At 48.2% G+C, this 17,214-nt stretch overlaps 1 protein-coding gene across 1 annotated transcript in view; it reads right to left on the bottom strand.

Annotated features, from left to right (window-relative positions):
* LOC102868726 overlaps positions 1 to 17,214 on the bottom strand; it is a 59,859-nt gene that overhangs the window by 10,495 nt on the left and 32,150 nt on the right. Inside the window, exons 13-18 of the mRNA XM_006882835.1 lie at positions 16,061 to 16,132; positions 13,833 to 13,989; positions 13,518 to 13,613; positions 10,854 to 10,921; positions 7,488 to 7,562; positions 1,081 to 1,230 (exon numbers count right to left, since the gene is read on the bottom strand). Of these exons, the coding sequence (XP_006882897.1) occupies positions 1,081 to 1,230; positions 7,488 to 7,562; positions 10,854 to 10,921; positions 13,518 to 13,613; positions 13,833 to 13,989; positions 16,061 to 16,132 (618 nt within the window). The remainder of the gene's footprint in view (positions 1 to 1,080; positions 1,231 to 7,487; positions 7,563 to 10,853; positions 10,922 to 13,517; positions 13,614 to 13,832; positions 13,990 to 16,060; positions 16,133 to 17,214) is intronic.

Here is a 17,214-nt window from a genome sequence, read left to right as displayed (position 1 = left end):
CAGGGTTTAGGGCTGTTGTACAGAGGGTCGCTATGAGTTGCAAACGACTCGATGGCACATAACAACAACAACCACAACAACTGAGCATCAGCCTAGTGCTTTTGGGGATAGTAACCCTGTGTGTTTCTTCTTTTTTTTATGCTTCTTGATCATTCAGCCTTGCTCATCTAATCTTTCAGTACTGAAACTTAATATTTACGTATTTCCCCTGTTATCTGCTGAGAAATATTGTTTTCTTCCTTTTTGAAGTGTGGTAGTTTTTTGGGTTGTTGTTGTTTGTTTGTTTGTTTTTTAACTCCAGGTCTTTGCATATTTTGCAATACTTTCCTTGAAGTACTCAGTAAAGAAGGTTAACCCTTCAATACGATATAATTTAATATGTATTATTATAGAACACACCACACATTAAGAAAACAAATACTCTCACAAATAAGCCAGTTAGCAACCTCACAATAAATGAAGAATGGATATAAATTGTCACTGTTTTCATTTTATTTTCATCAATACCCATGAAAGAAGAAATCAAGAAATCGAAAGACTGCACTGGGCAAATCTGCTTTCAAAGGACCTACTTAATGTATGAAAGAGAAACGCTGTGTCTTTGGAGACTGAGATAAACCTGAACTAGGGCAGGGTATTTTCATTTGCTTCACATGCACATAAACTTGAGCAGTGAGTAAGGAGAACGACACAGGAATTGACGCCTTTATCTGTGTGTTGGTGAGGAGGACAGGATATCCCACCGACTGAAGAAAGAACAAACTAACCTGTCTTCGAGGAAATGCAAGCAGGGTGGCGACTCTCATCTCACATACTTTCGGCATGTTGTGGGAAGGGGTCAGTGCTTGAGAAAGGCATGCTGCTGAGAAAGGTGGGAGGCCAGGGAAAGAGGAGGACCCTCAACAAGGTGAAGTGACACAGTGTCTGCAACAATGATCCCGCCTCGCAGAGGCTGTGAGGATGGTGAGGACCAGGCACGCAGCACCTGGAACTGACTTGGTGGCATCTAACAACAGCACTCAGTGTGGTCACCTTCGAGATGGGCACGCTCCTCGTGCTCGCTTCCGTCAGCAGAGGTACCTGAAGAGTTCCTGAGCAGCTCTGGGGACGATCCCCGAGTCCCTGTGGGCCTCTGAGGGCATGGCTGTGTGCTCCTCCGCCCGTGGCCCCAGCATGGTGTAGCTCTTCCCGCTGCCCGTCTGTCCATACGCCATGATGCAGACGTTGTACCTACAATTCAAGACAAGGTTTGCTGTCGCTCCGCAGCCTGCCTTCAGTGCAGAAGTGCAGGCTGGGAGTCACATCCACGCAGAAGGAGAATTCCAGTCAACCTCTCCTCCTGCTTTCTAACCCCACTCCTCAGAGATCAGGCTCATTAACCTCCTCAGGTCTAGGCTGGCTCTCTGGTGGTGCACTGGGTAAGCACTTGCTTTGTTGGGAATGGAAAAGCAGATGGTTCTAAGTCACCAGTCGTTCTGAGGGTGGAGGACAGATGTAATATCGTGACAGCCCAGGAGAGGCTCTGGGACCACTCTGTTCTGTCCTCCGGGGTTGGAACCAACTTGCTGACAGGGGCCAGGATTCTTCCCACTTCACCTTTGGAGTTTTGGTCTCACAGTCAATGATACAGTGGTTGGTGGCTAAGGAGCCTGTGTGACAGTGGCGCTGCTTCACCAGCTCTTCTCTGCTCCCATCTTTACAGAAGCAGGTTGATACATCTAACTCCTAGGGAGCAGTGAGTATGATCAAACCCTCCCTGGCTGTAGCCTCCAACTGCGAGGCAACTGTGTCACACAGCCATGCTCACAGACAGACACAACCACACACACACAACCATGTTCACACACAGCCACACAGACAGCCACGCAGACACAGCCACACACACACAACCACGTTCACACACAGCCACTACACACACAGCCACACATAGCCATGCACACACACAGAGCCACGCTCACACACAGCCATGTACACACACACAGACACACATACAGCCAAGCTCACACACAGCCATACACACAAACACAGAGCCACGTTCACACACAACCACACACACAGCCACACACACACAGAGTCACACTCACACACAGCCACACACACAGCCACACACACACAACCACGCACACAGCAAACCCTTCACCAAGGCCTCTCCCTGGGGATTGCCATTCAGCCACTCGGGTCCACACCAACACGACCTCTGATTTCTCCTCTCTCCTGGCACAGGGTTTACATGGGGTCTCTGTCTTTGAACTCCCTCTTGAGTGCAAATCCATTCATTCTCATTTTTCAACATTTTGTTCAGATCAAATAAGCCCGACACAAAAAACAGACTGTTCCCTACTGTGCCTGAGAATAATGTGGGACACCATCAAGAGGAATAACGCACACAAAATTAGAGTCCTGGAACAGGAAGACGCAGGTAAAAGCACCAAGAGAGTTGTGGAAGAGTTACTACGAGAAAACTTTACAGGCATAATGAAGAATGAGAGAAGGTATATTCAAGAGGCTGAGCAAACACCATATAGAATAGACCCCGAAAGAAAAACATCAAGGCATATCACAGTCAAATTTGCCAGAACCAAAGATAAGGAGAGAATTCTGAAAGCAGCAAGGGAGAAATGAAGAGAGGGAGAGTAAATAAGATTAAAAGCCGATTTCTCAGCAGAAACCATGCAAGCAAGAAGACAGTGGAGTGACATATATCAAACACTCACAAAATACAACTGTCAACCAAAAATACTGTACCCAGTAAAACTGTCCATCAAATAGAAGAGATCAAGGTATCCTCAGAAAAGCTAAGGGAGTATGTAAAAACAAGGCCAGCATTACAGGAAACACTGAGAGAAATCTTTATTGCAGAGATGCCACAGAAAGCAAGATGGACCAAAGTAACCAGACACAACACCAAAAAGAACTCAACAAAATGATAGCAATAAATCCATGCCTCCCAATAATTACACTGGATGTGAGTGGCATAAATGTGCCATTGAAGAGAAAAAGAGTAGCAGATTGGGTAAAAAAAAATAAAACTTATCAATATGCTGTCTACAAGAGACATATCTAGAAAGTGAAGATAAAGAAAGACTAAAAATAAAAGGGTGGGCAAAATGACACGGAGAAAATAGCAACTGGGAAAAAAGCAAGGGTAGCGATATTAATCTCTAATAAAATAGATTTCAATGCAAAAACCATCACAAAGAACAAGGAAGGTCACTATATAATGCTTACAAGGAAGATCACTCAATAATGCTTAAAGGGACAATACAACAAGATGACATAACCACAGAACTGAAAAAACAGACACCACCACAATAGTGGTAAGTGACTTCAATACACCACTCTCAAGAAAAGATAGAACCAAGATGACATAACCACAGAACTGAAAAAACAGACACCACCACAATAGTGGTAAGTGACTTCAATACACCACTCTCAAGAAAAGATAGAACTACCAGAAAGAAATCCAACAAAGGTGCTGAAAATGTAAACCACCCAATACACCAACTTGATCTCATAGATATATACATGCTAATGCACCCCAAGAAAGTGCAGTATACCTTCTTCTCCAAAGTACATGGGACATTCTCCAGAATAGATCAAATGTTAGGTCACAGGCAAGCATCAATAAATTCAAAAGCATAGAAATACTACAAAGTCCTCAGGCCACAATGCTACAAAATTAGAAATTAATAAAAGGGGGGGAACCCCATACATTTAGAAGCTGAACAACACCTTGCTTGAACATGAGTGGATACTAGAAGAAATAAAAAATGAAATTAAAAAGTTTCTTGAAACACATGACAATGAAAACACAACTTACCAAAACCTCTGGGAAACAGCCAAAGCAGTAATTAGAGGGCAAATTATAGCAATAAGCAAACACATCAAAAATCAAGAAAAAATGGTATTTGACTCTCTAATCCAACATCTCCAACTACTAGAAAAAGAACAGCTAGAAAATCTGACACCCTCTAAGAAATCCAAAATTATAAAAATTAGGGCAGAAACAAAAACAGAAAAATAATTGAAACCATTAACAAAACCAGTAGTTGGTTCTTCATAAAGGTCAATAAAATAGACAAACCACTAGCAAAACTAACAAAGGAAAAGAGAGAAAAAATTCAAATAATGTGAATAAGTGATGAAAGGGGCAATGTCACAACAGAACTAACCGAAATAAAAAGGTTCACAACAGAATATTATGGAAAAACTATGTACAGAGGTAACTCGCGGCTGCTGTGATGCTGAGCACTGTGACACTGATGTGCCAGATGTGATAATGGTGACCCATGGTGGACAGTGTTTGGTGGAGCTGCCCAATTAAAGCAAGATTGAAAGGCAAAATAACTTGCCTCCAAAAACTCTATGAACAGTGCTCAGGTCTTTCATTGATAGGGTCGCTATGAGTTGTCTACAACTCAACAGCACTTAACAACAACAACAAAATACTCAAACAAATATGAAACCTAGAGAAAATTGGCAAATACTTAGAAAACCACAGCTTACATAAACTGGCACAGACTGAAATAGAATACCTGAACAGATTCATTACAAAAGAAGAAATTGAACAGGTAATAAAAAACTTTCAAACCCCACCCCCCCAAAAAAATAAAGCCATGGTTTTACAAGTGAATTTTATCAAACTTTCAAAGAAGAACTGTCACCAATTCTACATAAAGTATTTCAGAAAATAGAAAAAGATGGAATTCTCCCAGACTCATTCTATGAAGCAAACATGTCCTTCATACCAAAGTCAGGTAAAGACGTCACCAAAATAGAAAACTATAGGCCAATATCGCTCATGAACATAAATGCAAAAAAAGTGAATATAATCCTGGCCAATATAATCCAACAGTACATAAAAAAATAATTCACCATGACCAAGTGGGATTCATAACAGGTATGCAAGGATGGTTCAACAACAAAAAAACCAAAACAAACAAACAAACACCCAATCCGTGTAATTCATCCCATTAACAAAGCAAAGAACAAGAACCACATGATCCTATCAATTGATGCAGAAAAGGATTTTGACAAAATCCAATATCCTTTTCCCCAACATAATAAAAAGTATGTATGCAAACCAGAGAGTCAACATCATTCTCAATGGAAAGAGATAAAAGGCATTCCCTTTGAGAACAAGAACTATGCAAGGATGCCCACAATCACCTCTTTTATTCAATATTGTTTTGGAAGTCTTAGCAATAACAATAAGACAAAAAGAGGAAATAAGAGGTGTCCAAATTGGCAAAGAGGAGGTAAAATTATCTTTATATGCAAATGATATGATAGTACCCTTAGGAAACCCTAAAGATTTGGTGAGAAAACTACTGGACATAGTCAACCAATTCAGCAAAATAGCAGGATACAAGATCAGCATACAAAAATCAACTGGATTTTTCTACAGCAACAAAGAAAATACAGAAATGGAGCTAAAAAAACAATACCCATCACAATAGTTAACCACAAGATTAGATATTTGGCAGTCGAACTAACCAGAAACACAAAAGATGTATTCAAAGAAAATTACAAAATATTACTACAAGAAACAAAAAGAGACCTGGATAAATGGAAGAATACACCATGCTCATGGATAGGAAGACTCAATGTTGTGAAGATGACAATTGTACCAAAGGCTGTCTACAAGTTCAATGCGATGCAATCCCAATACAAATACCAATTCCATTCTTCAATGAGAAGGGAAACACAATTTCCAATTTCATCTGGAATGGAAAGAGACCCCAAATAAACAAAACACTGCTGAAAAAGAGAAACAAGGTAGGAGGTATCTCACTCCCTGATCTCAAACCCTACTACACAGCCAAAGTGGCCAAGACAGCATGGTACTGATACAGTAGCAGACACATAGATCAATGGAATAGAATTGAGAACCCAGGAATCGGTTCATCTACCTATGGTCAATGGATTTTTGACAAGGAGATTAAATCAGTTAAGTGGTAAATGAAAGTCTCTTTTATAAATGGTGTTGGCAAAATTGGAAAACAATCTGCAGAAAACTCAAGCAAAACCCACAGTGTCAGACCACACAAAAACACCAAATCAAAGTGGATCAAGGACCTAGAAGTAAAACCAAGGACTATAAACTTCATCAGAGAAACTCTTGGAAGAACTCTAGAAGCCCTAATCCACAAAATAAAAAATCTTCCAAGTATTCTGAAAAATCTACAAGCAGGAGAGGATAAAATAGATTAATGGAACCTTCCAAGAATCAAATCCCTATGCACATCAAACAACTCCTCCAACAGGGTAAAAAAGGAACTCACAGATTGGGAAAAAATATTTGGAATACTTTGGGCATGTTGCAAGGAGGGACCATTCTTTAGAGAGGGACATGATGTTTGGGAGAGTGGAGGGACAGCGCAAGAGAGGAAGGCCCTCGATGAGGTGGATGGATTCAGTGAGTGGAGTAATGGGAGTGGATGTGTCAGAGACAGTGAGGTCGGCACAGGATAGAGCAGGGTTTAGGCTCTTGTACATAGGGTCGCTATGAGTCACAAGCACATAACAACAATGGCATATCTGATGTCAACAACTTCATTCTACTTGGCTCTACAATCAATACACTTGGTATCAACAGGATCAGGAGACCTATTGTACTGGGAAAGTCTGTAGTCAGGGACCTCTCCAAATTACTGTGGAGCAATGATGTCAGTTTGAGGACTAAGGTGTGCCTGATTCAGATTATGGTCTTTTTAGTCACTTGCTATGCATTTGACAGCTTGACAATGAATAAGGGTGACAGGGGAAAAAATATGATGTCTTTGTGTTGTGGTGTTGGAGAAGAGTACTGAAAATCCCATGGATGGAACAAACATATCTCTTACAGAAGGTGCACCCAGAGTGCTCCTTGGAGGCAAGGACAGTGAAGCTTTGTCTTTCATACTCTGGACATGTTCCCAGGAGAAGTTATTCCTTGGAGAGGGACATCATGCTTGGAAAGGTAGAGGGATGGCAAAGGAAAGGAAGATCCTCAACCAGGTGGATTGATACGGTGCCTCCAGCAATGTCAGAGATGATGAGGCTGACACAGGATAGGACAGGATTCAGATCTGCTGTTGTCAGAGTCACGATGACTCAACTGCACCTGACAACAACAACAGTGTAATCAAGGGCCCAGAGAGGAGGGGGCTGTTCTCACACACTCAGACTACATACGCTGACTGCAGAGCAGCCTGGACCTGCAGCCAAGCATGTCCTCACACCACATGTGCACTTTCCTTTGAGGCAGGATACACGCTCCACCAGTGGGCCTTATCTCATGGGCCTTATCTTAGCAGTTGAATACATGGGCCTTATCTTAGCAGTTGAATACATGGGCCTTATCTTAGCAGTTGGCTATGGGTTTGCTCCATGGTCTATAAAAGTCTACACAACTCCAGTGTTATATCCTGATTGTGTTCCAGGAACAAAATCTACATATATTTAAATGTGTCTGTGGAGATTGGCCTTCAAGGGACAGCACTCACCCATCCAAGACAGATATGAGCAGGGGTCGCACATCCTCGAACACGGCATCCTGCCCCTCGGCTGGGCTGTAGACCCTGGGACATCAGGGAGGGACACATGTGTCCACAGGAAGGGAGAACACGTTAGTGTCTGAACAGCATACGTACGCACATCCCACATCAATCCCCCATGAACTGAGGTGAGCACTTACTCACCAATCAGAGGTCAATTTGCGTTACTTTTCAGGACAACAGAGTGTTACAGAAGGATGAAGACATTGTTACTTCCTCTGTTATAAAATATTGTTATTGTTGTGAAAACGCAGTATGCATAAGCAAGCCTATAGCTGCTTGTAAAGTAAATCTGTGACTTCTCTCCAAGCTGCCAAGGAGACATCAGGTCTTCACCTGTACACGTGCACCTCCCTCAGATGCAGTCAAGAGGTCAGGTGAGGCAGCCTGCATTAAAAGCACTCCACAAACTCAAAGATAACACAAGAATGTGAGTTCTGTCCCTCAATATACCTGCATAAAAGCCCCAAAACTCAGACCACCTGTCCACACTGGCGAATTTCTGTCAGAGTTGAGAAACTGTGTGACTTAGCCTTGAAACAACACTCCATGGGAGATATTTGTTTTATAGCAATGCTATTTAGAACCTGTCTGGGTCCCGCCGTAAGTTCCACCATGTCTGATCCTAAGCCTCAGTCACGTCTGTTTGCCACACTGTGCTGGACACAAGAAGGTACTCATCAAGACTTTAAGACTTTAACCTGAGGGCTCAGTGACACCAAAGACTCAGTGTATTTCTTCACTGTAGACCACATGTAATCTGTCCACTGGATCAGTGTGTTACTTTCCAAGTCAAGACAGATGCGTAATAGCACAGTCAAAGTGCTTGGACCAGAGGGACTCGGCCAGTGAGTTGTTGTTAGGTGCCCTCAAGGCAACTACCACTTATCGCAACCCTGAGAACAGAAGTTCAGGACCTTGCTCCACCCTGAGCATCCTCTGGCCCCTACCATACTTGCATCTTCTGTTACAGTCACCATGTCAACCCATCTTGCTTTTGGATCTACCACCAGTTGAAGCTGGAGTCACTCAGCTATCCATTTATCTATCCTTCCATCCTCTCTTATGTATTCATTCATCTACCCACCATATCTATCCATCCATCAGTTTGTCTATCCATTCATCCATCCATACATCTACCCACTCCTCCATTCACCCACCTATCCATCCATCCACACATACACTTACGCATCCATCCATCCATCCATCCATCCATCCATCCACATATCTACCCACCCATCCATCCACACATACACTTACCCATCCACTTACCCATGCATCCATCCATCCACTCATCCATCCATCCATCTGTCCTTTCACCTTCTAGTATTCATCCATTCACCTCATCCATTCACCCAATAACTGATAAATCCAATCATCCAACCACACATTCACCTATTCATCCACCCATATATCTTTCCACCTTCCATGATCCACCCATTCATCTACTTATTCATCACTGATCCACCCATCCATCCCTTCATCTATTGATCCATCCATCCATCCATCCATCCATATACAATTTGATGTTCAACATCATTGCTTAGGATGCAAAGGTGAAGTACTATCCCAGATCCTTTGGGGTTTGTACTTTGAGAAAAGAGCAGGAAAAATAGGGTGAATACTGTGTAATGTGTTAAACATGATCACAAGAGATTAATGAAATAGTTCTGGACAGAGATGCTGGTGTGTAGACTCTGGGAGGAAGGCAGGGATGCTTGATGAAGAAAGGTATTCAGTGAACACACGTGTGCTCTCGTGTGGCACCGTGAGATTCATCAGGGCTGTCATGTGTGGCAGTCGCTTGTCCCATTTTACCACTGGCCAGTACTGAAGGGACACACCAGCGTATCAAACAACTTGTCAGCTGAAGGATATGTGACTGCTTGCAGTTGGGGACAATTATGAACCAAGCTCATCTTGCTTTGGACAATCTACTGCCTGGGCCATCTCCAAGATAGTGAAGAGCAATCCTGCCCGTTTTAGGACTGAGATGTGCTGCCTGATTCAGGCCATGGTCTATTCAGTCACTTGCTATGCGTCTGAGAGCTGGGCAGTGGATAAAGATGACGAAGGAGATTATACGCCTTGGAGGTGTAGTGTTGGTGAAGAGTACTGACTATCCCATGTACGCCCAAAAGAACAAACAGATAACGTCCTGGAAAAGGGGCGATCAGGGTGCTCCTTGCAGGCAAGGATGGTGAAGCTTCATCTCACATACTCTGGATGTGTTGCTAGGAGATACTACTCCTTGGAAAAAGATATCATGTTGGAAAGGTGGCGGGTCAATGCAAGGGAGGAAGACCACCAGAGAGGTGAACTGACATGGTAACCGCAGCAATGGGCTCAGGTGTAACAGAGATGGTGAGGGCGGCTCAGAGCAGGGACTGGGCTTGTTAAAGAAAGTGGCCATGAGGGACCCAAACCCTGTTGCTGATGCTGTCGTGTGCTGGCCAGTTGGAACCAGCTCAAAGCTGACCCTCCAGAGGGTTGGCTCTACGACTGACTGAACGTGTAGAATTAACCTCACACTTCACTAAGGGAAATTGTTCTTCTTTCATGTTGTTGGATTTGACACACTCATTGCAGAATATCAACTCTTTCAGTCTTCAGTGTGGATCACATCTCCACATCAAGAAAACAAAGACCGTCTCCACTGGACCAGTAGGAAACATCATGATAGATGGGGGACAGACTGAAACTGTCAATAATTTCATCTTACTGGGATCCACAGTAAACAATCTTGGCCCTAGCAATTGGGAAATGGAAAGATGTGTTGCTTTGGGGAAGTCAGGGCCTTCAAAGTGCTGCAGAACCAGACTGTCCATTTAAAGACAAGATGTGACAGATCCCACCATGGTCTTCTCAATCACGTGCTAAGCACCTGTGACTCGGACAGTGAATAAAGATGACAAAGGAAGATGAACGCCTTTGAGCCGTTGTGTTGGAGAAGAGCACTGACTACCCATGAGAACAAGCCAGGAGAACAAGCAAATGCGTCTTGGAGAGGGTGCAGCCCGGGCGTTCCTCGGAGAGAGGATAGTGAACTTCGTCTCACGTGCTTTGAACGTGTTGTCAGGAGGGGCTGGAGCTTGGAAAAAATGCCATGTCTGTAAAGGTAGGTGAAGGAGAGAACGGCCGAGTGAGATGGACTCACCCAGTGAGTACTGGCGGGCTCACGCGCGGCCGAGATGAGGAAGGCAGTACCGGGTCGGGCACGTTTCAGATCTGTCATTCGGAGAGCTGCTGCGTGTCAGTCAACTCGACAGAACTCAGCAAGAATAACAAGCTGCCTGTCACCCTGACAACACCCACCTCTCAAAAGTGTACGTCCTATGCACTGGAGGGTGGCCAGGGGGGCCACAGGTCACCACAACTGTTTCCTGAGGAAGGAGAAAACAAAGTGTGAGGTCCCACAGGCCTGACACTGATGGGGGCCAGCAGCGGGGACACGGGCCAAGTGCAGCCCGCCCCCAGCCTCTGTAAGTAGGTTTTCTGGGAATGTGGGAAGTCCGTTTCGCTGTGTACTGTCTGTGAGTGCTTTTAGGTGAACCACAGGAGAATTTCTGGTACTCTGAGCGTCGGTGACAAGCGCCGTGTGCATCAAGTGTCAGGAGAATACAGAAATCTGTCTTGGAGGCAGCGCAGTGACAACATTCCTTAGACGGAAGGATGCCTTCCTCTTTCACATTGCGGACATGCTACCAGGAGGGGCCAGAACCTGGAGAAGGCCGTCATGGCTGATAAAGCAGAGGTCAGAGTGAAAGAGAAAGACCCTCAGTGGCATTAGGACAGGGACTGCAACAACAGGCTGTGACCCGGCCACAACTGCAAGGCTGGAGCAGGACCCAGCAGGGTCTAGCCCTCCTGTGTCCAGCGTGACGGGGGTCAGGACCAGCTAAGGGCACTGAAAAACAGCACGGTGAAGGGGTGGTGGCCGCGCAGGCAGAGGCCCACCAGGGCAGCAGCACTTCCTGTCTGGTCTTGCTGGGTTAAGTGCAGAGCCACTAACACCCACCAGCTGCCCTCAGAGAGGAGGGTGGGCAGTGACCCCCACAAAGATGCGTGACCTTACGACCTTGATGGGATGGTCACTGTGGGTTCACACGTGTTCTGCAAGGGGCCCTGGGAGCACAGTAGGTTAGCACTGGGCTGTTAACTCTTAGGTTGATAGTTCAAGTCCCCCAGGTGTTCCAGGGGGGAGTAATGTCCAGACACGTGGTGAGGGTGGCCAGACCGAATCCACTGAGAGCTGCGACTGTTTACAGGAAAAGCCTGCAGACCTCCGGTGTTAAAAATAAAGTCAGTTGGATTTCAGAACTCATGACACAACTCGCCGGCCAGTAGTGTGCCTTTGTCATTTAGAAGCTTCCCCCTCTGTGTTTAGTGATGTTTGTCTTAAAGTCTATATTTTCTGGTAACACTAGGAGGGGGGAGTGATAAGAGAGATAAAGGGGACAGAGTGAGACAGGAGAGTGAGAGAAGAGAGAGGACGTAGAGTGAGAAACAGTGAACCGCAGAGAAAGACCGGGTAGGAGACAAATGGTGGATACCAAGAGAGAGAAAGCGGGGGAGGAGGTAAGGGGAGGCACTAGAGGCAAAGGGGAGGATGGAGCTGGGGAGCCCTGGGCCTAGGACAGACCCCAGGAGGCGGTGAGGGATGCAGAACACCACGTGGGGCCACGGTCACATCTTTGATTCATGGAGCCCTGGTGGGGCCCCCGTTTGTGCTGACCCAGGAGACGATGCCACAGCCCAGAGCCCTATCCAGGCACCACCAGCAGCCTCCCTCCTGCCACAAGAGAGACACCCCACTTGCAGCCTGATAGCGCCCTTCTAACCAGGCCCTCGCCCTCCATCTGGCAGCAGCGTCCTCTTCGATCCAAACCTCCAGGGAGTCCTGCTGGCTCACAGGACGAGGGCTGGGCTGTGAGCAGACAGGTCAGGGGTTTGACCCCACTAGCCGCTCTGGGGTAGTTTTTCTAAGTTAGGTCTCCCACTGAGATGCACAGGCCGGTCTGGAAAGTGGTGTGAGCCGGCGAACAGGAGGGCAGCAGGCAGCCTTCTCCAGCCACCCGGGCTCTAAGCCCAACGCCAACATGACAGCTTTCTGTGGGATGTGGAACCACAGGCCCCAGTAACGTCCACGAGCGAGCACCGGGTGGAGCTGGACAGGCAGGCACTGGAGGGTGGCACGGGCCCCGTGAGGACAGTGGGGCTGTCCATCTATGCCTGTTCTCTCGTTACATGGTTGTTATCAGTTCACACTGTTCACAAACCACCCATGGGTCTGGGCTACCCAGGACCTGACACTCTGATGCTCCTGCTTCCATGGACAAAATGTCATTGCAGGGCACTGTCCCCAGTGGTCAGACAGACTCTGGACACCAGGGGTGAGCATCACTAGACAGTGACACGCGTAGCATCGCTGCACGTGAGCTGTTGTTGTCGTGTGCAGTCGAGCCGGCACAGACCCACAGCTGACCGTCCAGCAGGTGTCCAGAGGCAGTAACTCACACGGGAGGAGACTGCTCAGCCTTCTCCTGCGGAGTGGCTGGGGGATTCAAACCATGTCCCTTTGGGATTGCAGCGCAGCTGCTTACCACTAGGCCACCAGCGCACTCTACAACTGTGCTGGAGCAATTATTAAACACAGGAGGCCAGGACCACAGTGTGTCATAAGGGGCACAAAGCCCAGATTCTACCCTTGACCTTCCTGAAAGACCCACACACCTGTCTCTGACCCCAGGGCTTTAGAACCACTCAGTTCTTCAGAACTGGCTCACACGAGAGGAGTTTTAGGCTCAGGTTTTACAGCTGGAAAGAATGTACCTCCAACATGCGTCAAAGGTTCAGTCCTTGGCTGAGAATCGGCACGCGGTGATGTTTGGACATGGCAGCTGCAACAGTGGCCGCAGACACAGCAAGGACGGGACACGACTGGGCAGGGTGTCCTCTTGCTGTCCAGGGGACACTGACCGGAGCCCACTTAACGGGGACTGAGCAGGTCCACACAGCGCTCACGCGTGTCAGAGACGGCGACAGGGGGCCAGTGTCCACACAGCCCTCATTCACCTGGGCAGCAGACAGTTATGGATGGGGGTGGTACTGACCCTGAACTGAGTGACCACAGGGACAGACACACATCTCCAGCCAAGGACACACTCCTCAGAGGCCTGACCAGTGGAGATATGAGGAATCTCGAGCGGGGTGAGAGGACACTCGGATGCTGTGTGGTTGTCAGTATCCTAGTTCAGCTGGAACTGGCCCCATAGTCACATCTGCAATCAAAACCGAGCAAGGAATGCAGCCGGGGCTCCAGCGGGCAGCGGGCACTAGTCCATACAGGGTGTCCTGGGCCAGGCCAGTGGCAGCTGGGCGGGAACAAGGCCCCATGTCCTCCTCCGACAGGGAAGTCAGGACCAGGGTGCTGGAGGCTGAATGGCCCGAGCTAGGTGGGCAGAGACCAGCAGATGGCATTTCACTCACTTTCCTTCTCCTCCACTGGACGCCACTGGACATTTCCTTAGCTGTGTGGCCTAGAAGAAGCAGCCGGCCAGGAGGCAGGAAGCTGGACCAGGGAGGGCCCCTGGGCAGCAGGGAGAAAAGGGAGTGGATGGGCCCTGAGGGCCCTGTGACAGGCCTGGGCGCTGCAGACAGGACCATGAGGGCCCAGTGGCCTGAGGCTCCTGACATCGGGTGGGGTTACCTGGGTCATGTTCCAGCCGGTGGCGTGGTCCCTGCCCTGTGAGTGTAACAAGTCTGTTGCCTGAGCCCAGGCCAGGGACCTGCTGGAAAAGTCAGATGGTGCTGGGACCTGTGACCGTGGCCTCTGGTGCCACCTTCTGTTCTCACAGGCGTCCAGCAGCTGGCAGCTGGCCTGGGAAGGTGTCCTGCCTGGGAGCTGGGGCTCCAGCCACAGAAGCCCCCACATATACACTCAGGTGGAACCAGGGAGCATGTGGGTTGGTGAGACATCAGCCTGTGGGTTCCAGAACATTCTCAGAGTCAGGCACAGAGTGTCCACGGTGGGGACCACGTGGTTACACTGTCAACATGGCCATTTGCCCTCATTACTGTTACTGTTGTTGTTGTTTGAGCTCTGTTGGAGGAGCCCCCAGAAAGTGGGGGTGCTAGTCTCTTCCTGCTCCTGTGGACGCAAAGGACGCTGGTGGTGCACTGTGTTACACGCTGGACAGCTAAACGAAAGGCCAGTGGCTCAACCCCACCAGCTGTGCTGAGGACAAGTCTCCTCTCACAGAGATTCGGACTCGTGACAGAGACTTACCCTGAGTGGGCTGCTCTTCCGGCTCCGGGCTTGGGGTCCGTTTTCATAGCAGGTACCTGAGGACTTGGGCCATTTCCACATGAACACCGGTTGGCTTGGCCATGTCCACCTCACTGTACAGCATTCACCACCACTGGTCCCCAGATTCCCTCCTGATCGCACCACATGTGCAGTGGGTCCCTCCACCATCTGATGACCACAGTCACAGCTCTCTGCACTGGCCGTGCTGGACATTGCTGGGACACAGGCTCACACAAGTCACAGGTCAAGGATGATCCAAAAATCTAATGCCAGCGAGACCTTTGTCTCAGGTGAGCCAGGACTCGCCGCGCTTTCTCCTTTTCCTGGCTTTGAAATGGCCTTCATCCTTTGTAACTCTATCCATTCTTGTAAGCATCAATGTTTCCACAATTCTGAGGAAGATGAATGTCACTTTAAAGACCAGGTCATGCCTGACTCAGCCACGGCATTATATGCTTTTGAAAATTGTATAAAGGACCAGGAAAACCAAAGACGTATTGACGCCTGTGACATGTGGTGTTGGTGAAGAGGACTAAGTATCCCAAGAACTGTGAAATGAATGAACAAATCCATTTTAAAGAAGCGTAACCAACATGTGCCTTCTAGTCAGGGAGGGTGAAACTGTCTCACGGGCTTTGGGCTTGTTGCCAGGAAGGGCCAGTTCTTGTAGACAGACAGACAGACCAACAAGACGATCGCAGCAGAGAGAGAACGTGAGAAAGTGAGGGCCCAACAGTGAGCACAGCAGAGAGCACGGGCACAACTGTTCAGGAGTGGGCCAGCAGGCCTTTCTTCCGAGGCCCCTCTGGGTGGACTTGACCCTCTGGCCTTCCTGCTAATGGTCTGTACCAGTCAGGACTCCACACACATGCACACACACATCCATTCTGAACTCATCACGACCAACTCCGTTCCACCCCACAGCAACCTTGTCAGAGAGTGGACCCTCCCCGTGGCGGTCCAGTGCCAGGGTCTTTACGGCAGCCACCTGCTACAGCTCCCTCCCACACAGTGTCCGGTGGGTCTGAACTGCCGACTCCTGGGATTATATGTGGGTGAGGCCCAAATCACAAGTTGCCCAGTTTATGACCAAGACAGCCTCGCCCACCGCTGTTGATGGGCTGTGCCTCAGGGTCCCCCCACCACGCTTCCCAGGCTGTGAACGGTACAGCCCAGTTATCACTTCGCATTCCCGGGGCCCAGCCCCCCTCACTGTGGAGATCTCTTGTTTGTTGGGGAGGCACTCACGTCGTCGGCCGCGCGCACAGCCATCTCTGAGGAGCAGCTGTGGAGACAACAGGAGCTCAGGTCAGGACGCCTCCTGGGGACCAGGTGCCCCTCCTCACTGACACTGCGTGTGACCCCCTTGTCCTCCCCAGAACCCTCCACGGAGCTCCTGCTTCTCCTCTGCACACCTCACCCTCCCTTCTCTGACCACGTGCACGTTCTTCCACCCTTGTCCAGAGAGCAACCCGTCCTGTCTCCTGCCCGTCTCCATCTCAAATACTCTTTTCTTTATTTTCTCATTTCCAAGTTATCTTCTCAAGATCTAGCAGGGACTGAACAGCCCATGGATGGCCAAAAGAACCAACAGACATGTCTTGGAGAGGGTGCAGCCGGAGTGCTCTGTGGAGGGAAGGGAGATGAGGCTTCACCTCACACACTTTGGGTAGGTTGCTAGGAGAGGGTATGCCTTGGAGAGGGACATGATGCTGAGAAGGGTGGAGGGTCGGCAAAGGAGAGGAAGACCCTCAACCAGGTGGACTGACACAGTGACGGCTGCAATGGGCTCTGGTGTGTCAGGAAGTGTGAGGACGGTGCCGGACAGAACAGGGCTCTTATCTTTTGCCTGTAGGGTCACTATGAGTCATACTTGATGGCACCTAACAACAATGAACAGGAATGAAACACAATGTATATGAATAAGCATATGCATGCCAATAAAAAATTAATAAACAACTGGGGGGGGGGTAAACAAATCTGTCTTGGAGCAAACGCAGCCAGGTGTTCAGTGGAGACAAGAACGGAGAAGTGTGCTGTCGCCACTTTGAGCCTTTCAGGAGGGCCCAGCCCAGGAAAAGACATTATGCTGAGAAAAATGGAAGGTCAGCGAAAAAGAGGAAGACCCTCAGAAGATGGACTGTCATCGTGACTGTGACAATGACCTTGAACATGACGGAGACTGTGAGGCTGGCACAGCACAGGGCAAGGCTCAACTCTGGCTCCCAGGGTCATCAGGGGTCAGACTCAGAAAGCGCCACCCTCAATAGCAAGGCCTTTCCTGTCCTCCCCTGGGCTTCCCCCCTTTCCTGTCCTCCCCTGGGCTTCCCCCCTTTCCTGTCCTCCCCTGGGCTTCCCCCCTTTCCT

This window comes from Elephantulus edwardii, unplaced genomic scaffold (genome assembly GCF_000299155.1).
Source record: "Elephantulus edwardii isolate Elephantulus edwardi_28Jun2011 unplaced genomic scaffold, EleEdw1.0 scaffold00024, whole genome shotgun sequence".
Taxonomy (NCBI): domain Eukaryota; kingdom Metazoa; phylum Chordata; class Mammalia; order Macroscelidea; family Macroscelididae; genus Elephantulus; species Elephantulus edwardii.
Note: the sequence above shows the minus strand (reverse complement) of the source record. Positions and strands in the feature narration are given on the sequence as shown.